We start from the raw sequence: 13613 nt of genomic DNA on the forward strand, positions 1-13613 counted from the left end.
AGGCATAGTCTTAATGAATGTTGTGGTACAAGCAGGGAGGGCTCTGCATGCAACGTGGCGTGATTTCTGATTTCCCCTAGCACCTCTTCCGATGGTCAGTGCATGGAGGAAAACCAAGCTTTTCTTGCAAGTCATGAGTGAAGGATGTGCATTTCTGTGGGACAGTGAGATTTGGGAAATGTTTTGAACATGGTGTAGTATTTAAACATATCACACAGTACAACTGAAATGGAATACTATTGTCAAAATTCTGGAATCTTACGTGGCTGCCACTAAAATCAGTGAGACTTGATTCTGCAACTAAGATTAATTTCAGCAGACATCCTTAAATACATCACTGAAAACTAAGCCAAATCTCACGTCAGTGGGCATCCTTGGCGATGTTCTTTTATTCCATCACTCTGTGATAAATACACTGTATTTCTTACCAAATCATTCTTGAGGGAGATCAGATTTGCCTTTTCAGACTAAGTGAATGTTTTGGAGTAGTAAGATTTTCTACCAAATCAGTGGAACTCTGCAAATGTATAGATACTGCTTATACTGATAAATATGCACACATTTCTCTTCCTGCTCCAAAAAATCAGTTCTTCACCTAAAATAGGTGATGTAGAGATAAAAAGTGTTCTTCACTTGTCATGTGTATTGAGCCACTGCTTGCTTTCCTTGCGTTTCTTTTCCCACTTGACAGGTTTTTCACTCTGTCAGTTTTCTGTGTTCAAGGTGATGTATCGCAAATGACATGGGGGGCTCGAGTTACTGGTACCTTGAGCATATAGCTGCACCAAGTGCATTGGAGCTGGGTGTGCTCAGCTCAGTGGAGATCCAGGGTCTCACATGACACATTTCATTTCATCCACTCTGGAGCACTGGCTATCACGCAGTGTCCCACAAACTGCTGTACAAAGGTATGGTGTGGTCCTGAAGCAGTAGCAGTAGCTTACCGCATTCTTTAGGGCTTAAATGCATTGAGCAAAGTTCTAGGCCAGATGTTTTGGCATGTTCATATATATCTGAGAAAAAGTATATTCAACGGTGCCTGGAGGAAGAAGTGGCAGCTCAGCTAGTTTGAAAATATTATCTGAGAATCATCACTAAATTAGTAATGGTATGAGTTTTCTCTAATTTGCCTTCTCCGGTTTGTCTAATTTCAGCCCGAGAAGGTACATGTAAAAGTCTGAGCTGAAAAAATTCAAAGTAAAAAATGAAGTCAGGAAATGAACAACAGCCACTTGAGTTTGGACATGGATTTCAATCTCTTTGTCTTTGCAGGATCAAGTAATGTCTATGAATAAATTTTAGGTCAGATCGAGTAGGAAATATTTTAGGAAAGATTTTTAAGTACTAAATCTTTATTGTAGAATTACCAAAACTGTGTTTAGTCAGTCATGTGAGTTCAAGAATTGTTCTTGAAAGAAACAGTCACTGTCAGTAATCATAGCCTGAGTTAAGACCAACTTATAAAATGTTTAAGAGGATGTGTCTTTAATATAAATCGTTAGTGGAAAAAAGCTATTCCTTTGCAGCCATTCATGAGGTATTTTTGAAGGACTGTATTTATAAATTCACTGCCTGTGCACATGCCTGTGTAAGCAAACCACATGCCAAAAAGAAAAACCAACCTGCTATTTGGTACAGTCTAGAGACCTCACTCTGCAGCGGTTGAAACTTGGCCCCAGGAAGCCTCCATGGGGTGCTGGGTGCTGGAAGCCTGTGCAAGGACAGGCAGGAGCAAGGGGGGGGGGGTTAGACAAGTCAGTCCCATTGACTGCAGGATGGGCTCCAGAGCTGAGGAGGGAATGGGGAACTTAGCTGGGAGTTAAGATGTAAGATGAGATACAGCATGGGGAACAGAACTGTTTTGACAGAGAAGTTGTGTACCAGCAAGATGACTATTTGTGTTCTTTCTAAGCTCTACAGAAAAACAGTATACCGAGGGCAAGGTATATATGTACAAAGAAATTATAAGCTTTTCAAAGCAGTCTGCTTTTTTCTTTTCTTTTTTTTTTTCTTTTCTTTTTTTTTCTTTACCTCTCTCTCTCATCGAACTCAGGAAAAGCCAGAAAAGGTATGAAAACATCCCTTTACCTGGCTGCATCTAACACTGTCATGTTTTGGCAAAAGTACCGATTGCATCAGCACTGTCAAGTTGTTCCCAAAATCTTGGAAAACTTTTAAATAATTGTTCAATAATGTTAGCACTTCAAAAATTCTTTTTTTCCTGCTGTGAAATAACCTGTCACAACAAAACTTCTGATTAATGCTAATATCTACAGAGCTGCAGCTTTGTGCAGGCCTAATTTTTTGCTTCTTTGCTCATTGTCACACAAATAGAGCAGAAAATTCAGACACCTTTGCAGATCGCAGATCTGTAGGTGACGATGACAGGGTAGACACACTTGGACTTCCTATTTTGGCATGTTTCCATACAAAAAATGTATATTGACATGTTAATGTCAATCTAAAAAAAGAACAAAAAAATGGAAATAAAAGAAAATGTTGTACCATGATATTTTTTTAACATACTTGACAGTGCCACTTTTAATAACAGCTTTCACCTATAGTCCTGACCTCACCATAAATTTGTGGTGGTATATCTGTTTTTGTGATTCCGCAATAACTCTTTTGGATTTTTTTTTTTGTTAATGATACAGTTTTATGGCTATTTGCAATATTTTGCTCAACAGTGTGGCTGTTAACAGTGTTACGGTTCCAGTTTTACTACAGAGAATACAAGCCAATGCACCAAGAAACATTTTAGTTCTTGTATCAGCTTGGACTTGGCCGATAGAAGTTTTGGCTTGTGGGAAATTTTCAGTGAGGTGCTGGATCTTACGAGGGGTCTAATGTTTTTAAGTGCGTGTTCTGTGAATAGGCACCTGAGGAGTTAAAAATTCCTTAAGCAATAGGTCGTGCCTGCGTGATGTGTAAGTGGGGCTGTAATGGAGGCAGGTTGGTTGAGAGGCTTTTCAGTGTCGGTACGCAGCCGATCCTGATCTTTAAACTTGCCTGTTGCTTACAGCATGAGGAGAAAATGAGGACATCACATTATGCTTTGCTTCTGTGAATGTGTCTCATTTTGTGACCTAACGGCTATGTATTTCTTGCAGTGTTTAGTTACCTTTGCATGATTACATAAATCTAACTGATAAATTTTTTTACTTAAAAAATGGGTTCTTTATCTTCATGGAAAGTTGACTTTCCTTTAGGATAGTGTTTGTAAAACTGCTGTGTTTCTCTACGCCTTTTAGATGGGTTTTCTTTTCAGTGAAATACAGGATACAAAATTAAGATTTCTGAGTAGTCAAGGTTTTGCAAAGGGCTCAATAGAAAAACATGCATTTGAATAAAGTTCCTTCAGTAATTTATTTTTTTCTCTCTTTCCATAATGAATAATTGATAACCATTTCACAGGAGCAATTAGTCATTCCAAAGGTTCGAGTATGAAAGGTAATTGATTATCTGCAATAACAGCAGCATTTGCTGTAATAATGGGGGAAAAAACCAAACTGCATATGTGAATCAGTAACACCTGTGTTGTGTGATGCTATTATCTATGACTGCTGAAGTGTATTTGCATATCTTTTGTCTTTTTTACTAATCAGGGCAATTGAACTTTTATTGAAATTCAGTGTTCTTTCAAATGGCAAGCAAAGTCCTATTAGTTCCTTAGAAACCAGCTTTAATTGTCTGTGAGAAACCTTTGTATGGTACAGAGGGAAGTGAGGAGGAAAGAGGAAACTATCTACCTTGGAAATGCTGGTAGGGCATGATTTCCTTAATAATATGGTTTAATTATTCAGCTTCAGTCATTCTTTTCAGATACCTTTTGGAGAATATTACAGCCTTTCCAAAGTAGAGCTGCAGTTGTTGGCTCCCTGAACTGGGACCATCCCCACTCCAGCACAGCAGAGAAAATACCAGACAGTAACCTTGAATGTGCAAATAGAGAATGAGAATGAGGCAGGAAAATATTCCCACTTAAAGCATGCTGTCCTAACATCAGTGTCTTAACGGTGTCTAGTAAAGATTTTTATCTGGACTTTGCTGCATTGGTACATTTGTCTGCATTTTCCCCGTGTCTGTTCATCTTAAGTATGTGGAATGTCAGTGGCTGCTTTCCTGTACAAATGGGAGGTTTTCACGTAGTCTAGCAGTCCTTCCTAACCTCCAACTCTGCCACCAGGTTGGATTTTGAGTCAGGAACGTGCAGACAGTATTATAAACTTGACTGAGCATCGGAGCTGTGAGAAAGTCTCACTTTGTGCATTGATTGAAGTAAAAGATGAGCAGTGCAGTTGCATTTGTAATCACATGGATTAAATCTTAAAAGGACACTGTAAAATAACTTTCAGCAGTTAAAATGGCAACTATCATTATACTCTCCTCTTTATCAGGCAAGCAAAACAAGCTCTTTGTAAGTCTGTATAAATACTGCTGCATAATTTACAAAGAGCAATGGAGACATGAGATAAAAATAATTCTGGCGAAGTATTTTTTAAAGGAGACGTAGCCAAACAAAGTTCCCTCTGTTCTAGAAGGATGGCTTTTCAGAAAGGATGATTTTGTGGAAAAATAACAGCACAAAGAACTTGCATGTTGCAAGTCTTTGAGCTATAGGGATCTATTTCAATCATGTAGGGTGAACTGTAGTTTCAAAACTCCAGGAAAGTACCTCTACAGTAGTAACTATGACGATGAGACAAATAGCCTATATTATTTCAGATGAAACTAAAAGTCCAACTTGCAGTTACCAGAAGGCAAAGTTCCCCAGACAAAAAATAATCCACATTCAGTAAAATCAAACGAACAAGCACTCAAGACCATTGAATATCAGGACTTTTTTTTTTTCTTAAATTTAATCAGTGTCAGCTCTTTTAGATCCCTGAATTCATCTGCATTACTTTCCAGATTAGGACTAATTTCCATTGTAAAATGAAAATTTAATTCAGTCAAATTAAATTTTCATAATACACATACAAGAATATAATTGAAGTCAGTCATACTGCTCTGCATGTATTTGTGTCCATCATAGATAAAACAGGTGTTCAAAGGTTTTGTTTCAGTTATGATTAACTGTGAAATTAACTGTAATATTGTGTACCTGGGTCACAGTGCAGTTAAGACTGAGGTGATGCTCAAAATGCTTGTGCTGCTAACACGTTATGTTCGGGTCACAAAATTTCTGTGTAAAAATAAATATTTCCTCTGTAGGGTATAACCATCAGCGTATCTGTGAAAACCAAAGGCAGAAGTCTCCTGAATTCTACAGCAGAACAGCATCTGAATCAAATGTGTATTTGAACAGTTTCCATTACCCTGATCGTAGTTACAAGGACCATGCCTTTGATACGCTAAGCTTAGACAGTTCTGACAGTATGGAGACAAGTATATCGGCATGCTCACCAGATAACATTTCCAGGTAAATTGTCTTTCTTTTTCTGATGCGGTAATGGTCATAGGGTTATAACGAACAAAGAGAATATCTACATGTTGATGCTACGGCAATGTGAAGGCTGCTAACTGGTGAAGGAAATATAAGATCATTAGACAGGCATAATACTAAGTACTTGTGTAGCCCTTCATAATGAGGTTTAACTATCATCTCACCTGTTTATTTAAAGATGGAAAATAAAAAATATGGAGAGGCTAAGTGATAATGGTGAAGGCCACAGAGAAATCAGTGTCAGTCCTGAGCTGAAACTATGAAGTTGTCAGTGCTCTTTCCAGAGTGGGTAATACCTGAGGTTCCTTCCCTGGTCACTACAGGGAAGGAATTTCCTGTGATAAGAAACCTCTAAGACATCTGGCGATGAAGTACACTTGTTCTGCATGTCCAACATGCTAACTTACTAGAGCCTTATGCTGAAGCACTTACGGCTCCTCTGGCAACCTACTTTTTGCCCTTTCCCCTCCTTTTCTGGGTCAGTAAAAATGAAGAGATGACACTGAAAGGCCTAGAGCCCTTGGCTGCTTTTCTCATCCTCAGAGGCTGTCAGCTCAGTCACTGCTCCTTAGATAAAAGGGACATCAGTGATTAAAAGAAAAGTCCAGCTGAGTCTCAAAACTGTGTGCAAACAATTTTCTTCTGACAGTCTGGTTTTTATGGCAGTGCTTTCATTTCTGCTCAGTCCTGCCCCAGCAGTTTCACAAGCATAAGTGGAGGCTAATAATTAAGTACAACGTCGTCACGGAATTAAGAATCCCTTGTGAACACAAGGACAGCTTTTTTGGCTAGCACGTTGTGTTTTATTCAGCATCTGTTTCCTGTAACAGGGTTTCAGCCCACTGATTTCCCCTTGTAGTCTTTAACACTGCAATGTTAAGGGTTTCAGAAAATACCAGTGGCACTGATTCTACTGGCTGGGTGGTTTGGTTTGGTTTTTTGTTTTAAAGCAAAAACATTAGGACTCAGGTTTTGAGGGGGTTTGTTTTAAATAAATGCACAGTTAGCAAGTTTCTGATAGCTGGAGACAGTCTGAGAATTAACTCTTATCTCTGCAGTAACCTAACATGGCAGTGGTATGAAATCTGTCTCTTTTTAACTTGCTGCTCTGACCATTTTGGAGGAAGATGGCGTGTGTCTGAGCTACCTCGAGGCCATCTCATGGAATCTCAAGCCCAGGACTAGGGAGCCCAGACAGCTGTTGAATTTCACTGGTGCTGTTTGCCTGTCTCCTGGCTCTTCTGCAGCTTCTGGCCAATGCCAGAATTTAAACAACAAAACAAAACAAGACAAAAAAATCAAAGCAAACCAAAACAACAACAAAAAGAAACACACACAAAAAAAACCCAGACCCAACCCCCTCCACATAAAACCCTAATCCAAACACCAGCAAAGGACCCATTACAACAGACATTTCAGTTTCTCAAAAAGCAAAGAGTGGTGAGGGAAGAAAAGAGCGTGGGCTGATTTTGTTGATAAGTCTTGGAAGACTGGCAGTTAATTTTCCTTGACAAAACTTCCCTTAAGCAAAATGAATTCAGATTGTTTTAGGTGGTGTTTGGGAATCTTTTCTATCCATATCAGACTTTAAGGAAAAACAACTTATCTTCTTTTGTTCTGACATATTTAAAAGAAATAAGGTACATACATTACCTTGTATAAGGTGAGACACACCTTTTTTTTTTTTTTTCTGGAATTGCATAAAATCTGTCTGTTTTCAGACTATAGAAGAAATAGAACTGCTGTAGTCATTCATGAACTCACCAAACAGTAGTTGGTTCAAGATTCATTAGCAACTTATTTTCTCGTGGTTGAGGTTTTGAGATGATGATCTGCTACACATTAATTTCTGTGAGCAGGATAAGCAAATCAAAGGTGAAAGAATTTAACTAAGCTGAAGTCTTTGACAAGCTTTATATGGGAAAATCTAATGCAATTGACTGTCTACTGGGTTGCTCAAATGACTTCATTTATGGTCCTGTTGCTTTCACTGAAGTTCTTTGACCCAAATTCTCTAGGCCCATCAACTAAACATAGTGTGGCCAAACGAGGCTTGGGCACCCAAGTCAGTGGCCCCCTATTTCTCAGAGACAGTAAGATTTTAGAGCTCAGCTAGATTTCAGATGGGTTATACCTTTTCTGCAAGCTTGGGTTAAATGAGGTATGCTATTCTTGTACTGTGTTGTACCCTCTCGTGAAACATATCCCCAGTATCAGAGAAATGTCTTCTGAAGACTCTGACGCTTCTGACAAAACTCCTGGTCTTACAGACATAGAACTTTCAGAGACACGCTCAGAAAACGAAGGATGTTGTTCTTTTTCCTTTTCCTTGCCCAGGACTTGTATTTGGACTACTTCCATTCTACCTGTGACCCTTCACAGTTGGTCTGTATGCTATTAAGTAGCATGAATAAACCTGCCATCTGATACCCACTTCCACTTGAGCGGTCAGATAGGATTTTCTGTACAATCCTAAGTCAAGTTTCTCTCTGCCCTAAACGTTTGAATCCACTCGATTTCCTCACTTTGTGCTTTTAGTCTAATGGGATTATTAATGGTCATAGAGTAATACACCAACTGTTTTTCTTGAACTGCATAAGATGAAAAATAAAATAGAGAGCGTGCCATGTCAATGCCACAGTTGAAATGGCTGTTAAATTGAGAAGAAACAAAGAAATTGTATTGGAGAAAAGAAACAAAAGGGAAAAGGACAGGCAAAGGTGATAGCTGTGTTGTGCTGGGCCAGGATCTAGCACTTTTTTTGACTACTCTTGTTTCTTTGGCTTGCCCTCTTAATTCTCCTTATTTTTATCAAGCATTTCTTGATGATGAGCTCAGTAAGACACAAAACAGAGACAATCTACAGCCAGAAAGACTTACGTGGCCTATTTAGATGGTTACTAATGCCAGCCCTGAGGATCCGTAGTGTGTTTTGCTGGGACATGGTAATGACCTCCATCCATATTCTGTTATCTGAGAGAAGATGACAGATCACAGGGGACTGATGATGCATTTTTAGGCACCTGAGTCTGTGTTTTTCACAACTCTGCCTGGGAAATGTATGCATAGAGAGAATACCATATACTTTATAAATAAACTTTTTGTTAGTGCCTATTGCACTGAATTGGATGAAAACAGTATCAACTCCATTCTTAAACTGTTTGATACTGGACTGTAAAGTATGTCTTCAAATACCAAGTATTCTTTTAAATAACTCTGATGGTTTTGTGCAGTGCTAGCACTTCAAATGTGGCAAGAATAGAAGAGATGGAAAGACTTCTGAAACAAGCGCATGCTGAAAAGACTAGGCTGCTTGAGACTAGGGTAAGTATCATTTTATGAGTAGAACTATGAGTGGGCATGTGAGTTAGGTAACATCCTCCTAAATACAACGTTGGACCCGAAATAGTTCACACCTGATAGCCACTTAAAAAATTACCTCTCCCCCCTTAGATAGGTCTGGTTTCACCCTCATACTACATCTTTGAGCCCATATGGAATAGCTGCTATCTCAGTGGGTGAGTTGATGGCAAAATCCCATCAGAAGCTAGGTCAGCATTGCTCCTATGCCTGCTAGTAGAGCTGCTTAAGAACCTTAATTTCTAGAGTGGTAATATTTGCAGTTCTGATTCCAATTCTCGGTCCACTTCGCTGGATATATATTTTTGCCTACTTAAGAGGCAAAAAGGGATTTAGTCCTAGCTAGAAATTACATTGTCAGCTATAGTTTCACATGTAATTGAAGTTCTGCATGTGCTCTGGTATTTAGGAACGGGAGATGGAAGCTAAAAAACGAGCTCTGGAAGAAGAGAAGCGCCACAGAGAGCAACTAGAGAAAAGATTGGAAGAAGAAACTAGCCAGAGGCAAAAATTAATTGAAAAAGAAGTCAAAATACGTGAGAAACAAAGAGCACAGGTGAGATACATTGACATGAAATGGTTTTTAAGTGCAAGACCTCCCATTTATATACAGAAGGGACTAAATGTATTTCTGCCAATGGTAGATAGAACTGCTTTCAGTTGAATAGATGGATTTAGTATTTCTGAGGTGTAACTGTGCCGCTAAAAGTATGTTTGGGCTCTTAGAGCTTTAGATAGACGTCTGGGTATTAATTTAAAGTTAATACCACAGATATCTATTTAGCATCTTATATCTAAAGTATAAATATTAATCCTGTAAGGTTTGTTACTGAGTATGGGCAGAACAGAAGTTTTTTAACCTGAACAGCAGTAATTTGTGAGTATGTTAATTTTATAAACCATTGGTGTGTTTGGGGTTTTTTTTTGGTGTTTATTTATTTATTATTATTTCTTTTAAAACTTAAGGTATCTGGGAATGTGAACTGTCACTTCTAAATATTTGAAAAATCAGAGAAAGAATATTTTCCAGCTCCACATCTACTCTAAAGAAGAAATAGGATTTTTCCTAATGTTACTGGGACCATACAACATGGGAAATGTTATTTAGCTAACACAGTGTTACCTCCTACATCTTCTTGCTTCTTGTTAGGTTTTGGAGGTATCTTAAGCTTTCTTTAGGCTCAGAGGTCTTACCTACTGGTTTATTCCACCACAACTAATAAGATCTATATGGTATAGCAAATAGACTAGGCAGTCATTTTATCGTTAGTATACTATAGCAAGACAATGCCTCCATTAGTATATGTATTTGAATGCAGAAGATTCCATAGAATATTTGAATATGTTTCTGCTTTTGTTAGAGCTACCTTTGCTAAATCTTTGTTTCATGAGTTCCTATTATATTTTTTTAATGAACATTCCTACATAACTTGCCTTTCTAACTGATAACACCAAATCAGCACAATAGCACAACCCAATAGAAACTTTAAGCTGTTTCAGGTTAAATATATCCATTCCTTTGTTTTGGTATAAAATGTAACTATAAGATGTTAAATTTTAAGAATACTTTACTTGAATGCCTTCTTTTTTTCTAAGAAATTTTAATGACAACTCAAGTGTGGCATAAACAACAATGCTATGCTTATATCTTTATCCCAAATTGGAGCATGCGTGTGTTATAATAGAATGCCCTGTCAGTTACTTCTAATTGGCAGACTTGGCAGAGAGGCTGAAGACTGAATTGGCGGGAAGACAAAACATACCTGTCAAAAACAACTATGATTTTTTTGTTAACTTTTTTCTTTCCTTTGTACAGTGAGAGCCAATTTTTTATTCTTTTCAGCACTTTCTGATACTTAGAAACATGAACTAGAGGAAGGAACTCCACCTCTGCACTTGCCAAAGCTGGTGCCAGCTTGTATCATAAAGGACTGCGTAATCTTAGAAGGGTGCAGAGTTCATGTGGGCAGCACAGCTCCCATTGTGCCAAGAGGTTCTTGAGAATGCAATGGGGGAAAGTCCCTTCGATTTGTGACTCACAGTGGGATTCAGTGGGCTAACTTTAGTCGTGGAGCAGGGGCAGATTAGATTCTCCAGGTCACTGACTTCTCTGGAGTCAGGGGGAGAGAGAGGAGGAGATGCTCCCTTCATGAGTCATTCAAAGCACCTAAATTCAGCTTCTGCTCTGATCACCCTGTGATGTAGCTTCCGTCTTGCCTTGACTGCAGCAGGACCCTTGGGAGACTTGTCTTCTGTGTTTAAAATGGGGGGTGTTGTGCCCAGATCCTTCAGGCACAGAAAACAAGTATAGTCCCTCAGCTGGCAGAGGTCCCAAACCACTAACTCAGCCTGCTGCTTCTCCCAGCTGATACTATCCAGGCTTGATGCAGAGTCTTGAACTGCAGTCAAGAATGAGGCACTGTTTCCTGTGCTGCTTTGCTGTCTCTTGCAGAGGGGTGCACTTCAGCTCTCCATACTGTATTGCTGACTGTGAACTAGATACCACATTTCATTCATTCAGAAGAAAAGAATTCTGTTCTGTTCACGGTGATCTCTGTGAAACTAACTAGCGATTACAGTTGCCTCATTATTAATGTTTCCTGTAAAAGTGTGTTCTTATTATTTATATTATACTTTGCATGAAAATACTTGTAGCAGTAAAATATTAATGAGTGAGATATGTGTAGTGAGTATCTAGCCCAGACAAATAAAGGGTTTGCTTAACATCATGCAGATGAAGTTCTTACATTTCATCTAAAGCAGTAACACACCTTTACATTTAATTGAGGCTTTAATTCTAAACTAACATTTCTATGCTGTGGCCCGTGTTTTACGGGCTTATCAACCAATGATTTCAAGAAACTCCTATACTCTAGTCTCGCTTTTATAAAGTTATCCAACACTTTGTAAAGTTATAAGTTTTAAGGATTTTTCTTCTAAAGAAAATTAGGGCTGCAGCAAAAGCTCTTTTTTTTTTTTCCTTACATTCATTCTTAGAATCTATGGGCAGTTTGTAGTTATGTCCTTGCAGCAGAAAAAGTGAGGGAGAAGTTAAGACTTCTGTTAAAAATAATATGATCTTCTTTTCTTTACTGTAGGCCCGTCCCCTGACTCGTTATTTGCCCATTAGAAAGGAAGACTTTGACCTACGAAGTCACATTGAAACAGCCGGTCACAACATAGAGACCTGTTACCATGTCTCCCTCACAGAGAAGACCTGCCGAGGCTTTCTGATTAAAATGGGAGGAAAAATTAAAACATGGAAAAAACGATGGTTTGTTTTTGACAGAAACAAGAGAACTTTTACTTATTATGCAGGTAGGTTACAGCATCACTACCAGGTTCACCTGTCCCTCTATTTTCCTATCAATCTCAGCTGAGTTATGAACATGTAGGGAGTCCTGAGTAAAACTTATGTTTCCATTTCATTGGGTGTTTTACACATAGACTCAGAGCTCGTGCGATCCCTTCCCTGCAGTGTTCAATCCTAATGCCAGGTAAGACAGAAATGAGCATAACAGACAAAGGGGAGATGTGGATAGGTAAGAGGTAAAAAATGGAAGATCATCCAGGTTCCTAGTACACAGAATAATGGCTCCACGTAACTATTTTCAAATATTACATACTTCCTCCAATAACAGTATGATTTCTTGTACCCTTCATAAAAGAACATAATTTTTTATACTTACCATGAAAATTAAATTGAATGCTTCTTCAGTCCCATTGCTTGATGTGCTGAAAAGTCTTTCAGGAAATTAGATACTTCTGAGTTTGAGAGTCTAAGGAATTTCAAATGAACAACATGCAATACTGTAAAGAGGTTTCTGTTCACTAAGTTGTGTTATACAGTACCTGGAGCCATTATAAGCATTATTTTAATTTGTTACCTTGGGGTAAACCCAGAAATCTGGAATTTAAGAACATATCTGTCTCTCTGATTGCTGTGTAGATTGCAAATCTACACATGGTTTGACCTTGAAATTTCAGAGGAAGCCAGAAAAATGACTTTGTGTTCTGAATAGTTATTATTAGGAGAAGCCAGACAGGGGTCATTGCTAAGAAGCAGAAGAAAGCGTCAAGTACAAAAAACACCAAACAGTTCCATTTCCTTTTATGACATTACTGCTTTCCAGCAACTCATAAGGAACTTAAAATTGATGGTAGGGTTACGCATTGCTCAGTCCACCTTTTTTAACACACGTACCTGAATTCGTTACATTCATTCATTATGTAGCCACTGAATATTTCATGTTAGTTTGCAGTAATAGTATGAAGAATGTAACAAACTTTTTTTATTTTTGTCCTTAACATCTGGTTTATTGGTTAGGAAGGCCTGTAACATACAGTTGTGTTCCCATCTGGTACTGATTTTTTTTCTTCTTTTTTTAGTAGTTATGTTAATAGCTAACAGTTTCAGTTTTTAGTGCAGTGCAGTTGCCACAATGCAATTTGAATTACCAAAGAAAACTTTTCATGTCTCAAGGACTCCAGCCAACAAACGGTTTCATGAGAATTCTATACCAGATGCACAAAAATGCAGCTGCTTGTATGCATGAGGACACGTCTAGATCTTTAAATATAGACTTCCAAAATAGATATTGATGGTGTAAATTCAGAGTAATTGAACTCTAAGTGACTATACTGGCATATTGTTTTAGTTCTGCAAATGTACTGAACAAAGAACTTACCCTAAAGTCTGACAATTTAGTGTAGCAACTGAAGCATCTGCACTTTCTGACCTGAAGCATACAGGGAACTCTACATAGACTGTTGTGATGGGAGCTTGTGGGTACCTGAAATGCTCTTG

General features: G+C 38.3%; 1 protein-coding gene across 4 annotated transcripts in view; it reads left to right on the top strand.

Moving 5' to 3' along the window:
- Window positions 1-13613, top strand: part of PHLDB2 (pleckstrin homology like domain family B member 2) — a 128370-nt gene that overhangs the window by 110320 nt on the left and 4437 nt on the right. For all 4 annotated transcript variants that reach the window (XM_064468349.1, XM_064468348.1, XM_064468341.1 and 1 more), the window contains 4 exons: window positions 5215-5422; window positions 8680-8770; window positions 9216-9362; window positions 11905-12124. In XM_064468349.1, the coding sequence (XP_064324419.1) occupies window positions 5215-5422; window positions 8680-8770; window positions 9216-9362; window positions 11905-12124 (666 nt within the window). The remainder of the gene's footprint in view (window positions 1-5214; window positions 5423-8679; window positions 8771-9215; window positions 9363-11904; window positions 12125-13613) is intronic.

The sequence above is a fragment of the Phalacrocorax carbo genome, chromosome 1, assembly GCF_963921805.1.
Source record: "Phalacrocorax carbo chromosome 1, bPhaCar2.1, whole genome shotgun sequence".
Taxonomy (NCBI): domain Eukaryota; kingdom Metazoa; phylum Chordata; class Aves; order Suliformes; family Phalacrocoracidae; genus Phalacrocorax; species Phalacrocorax carbo.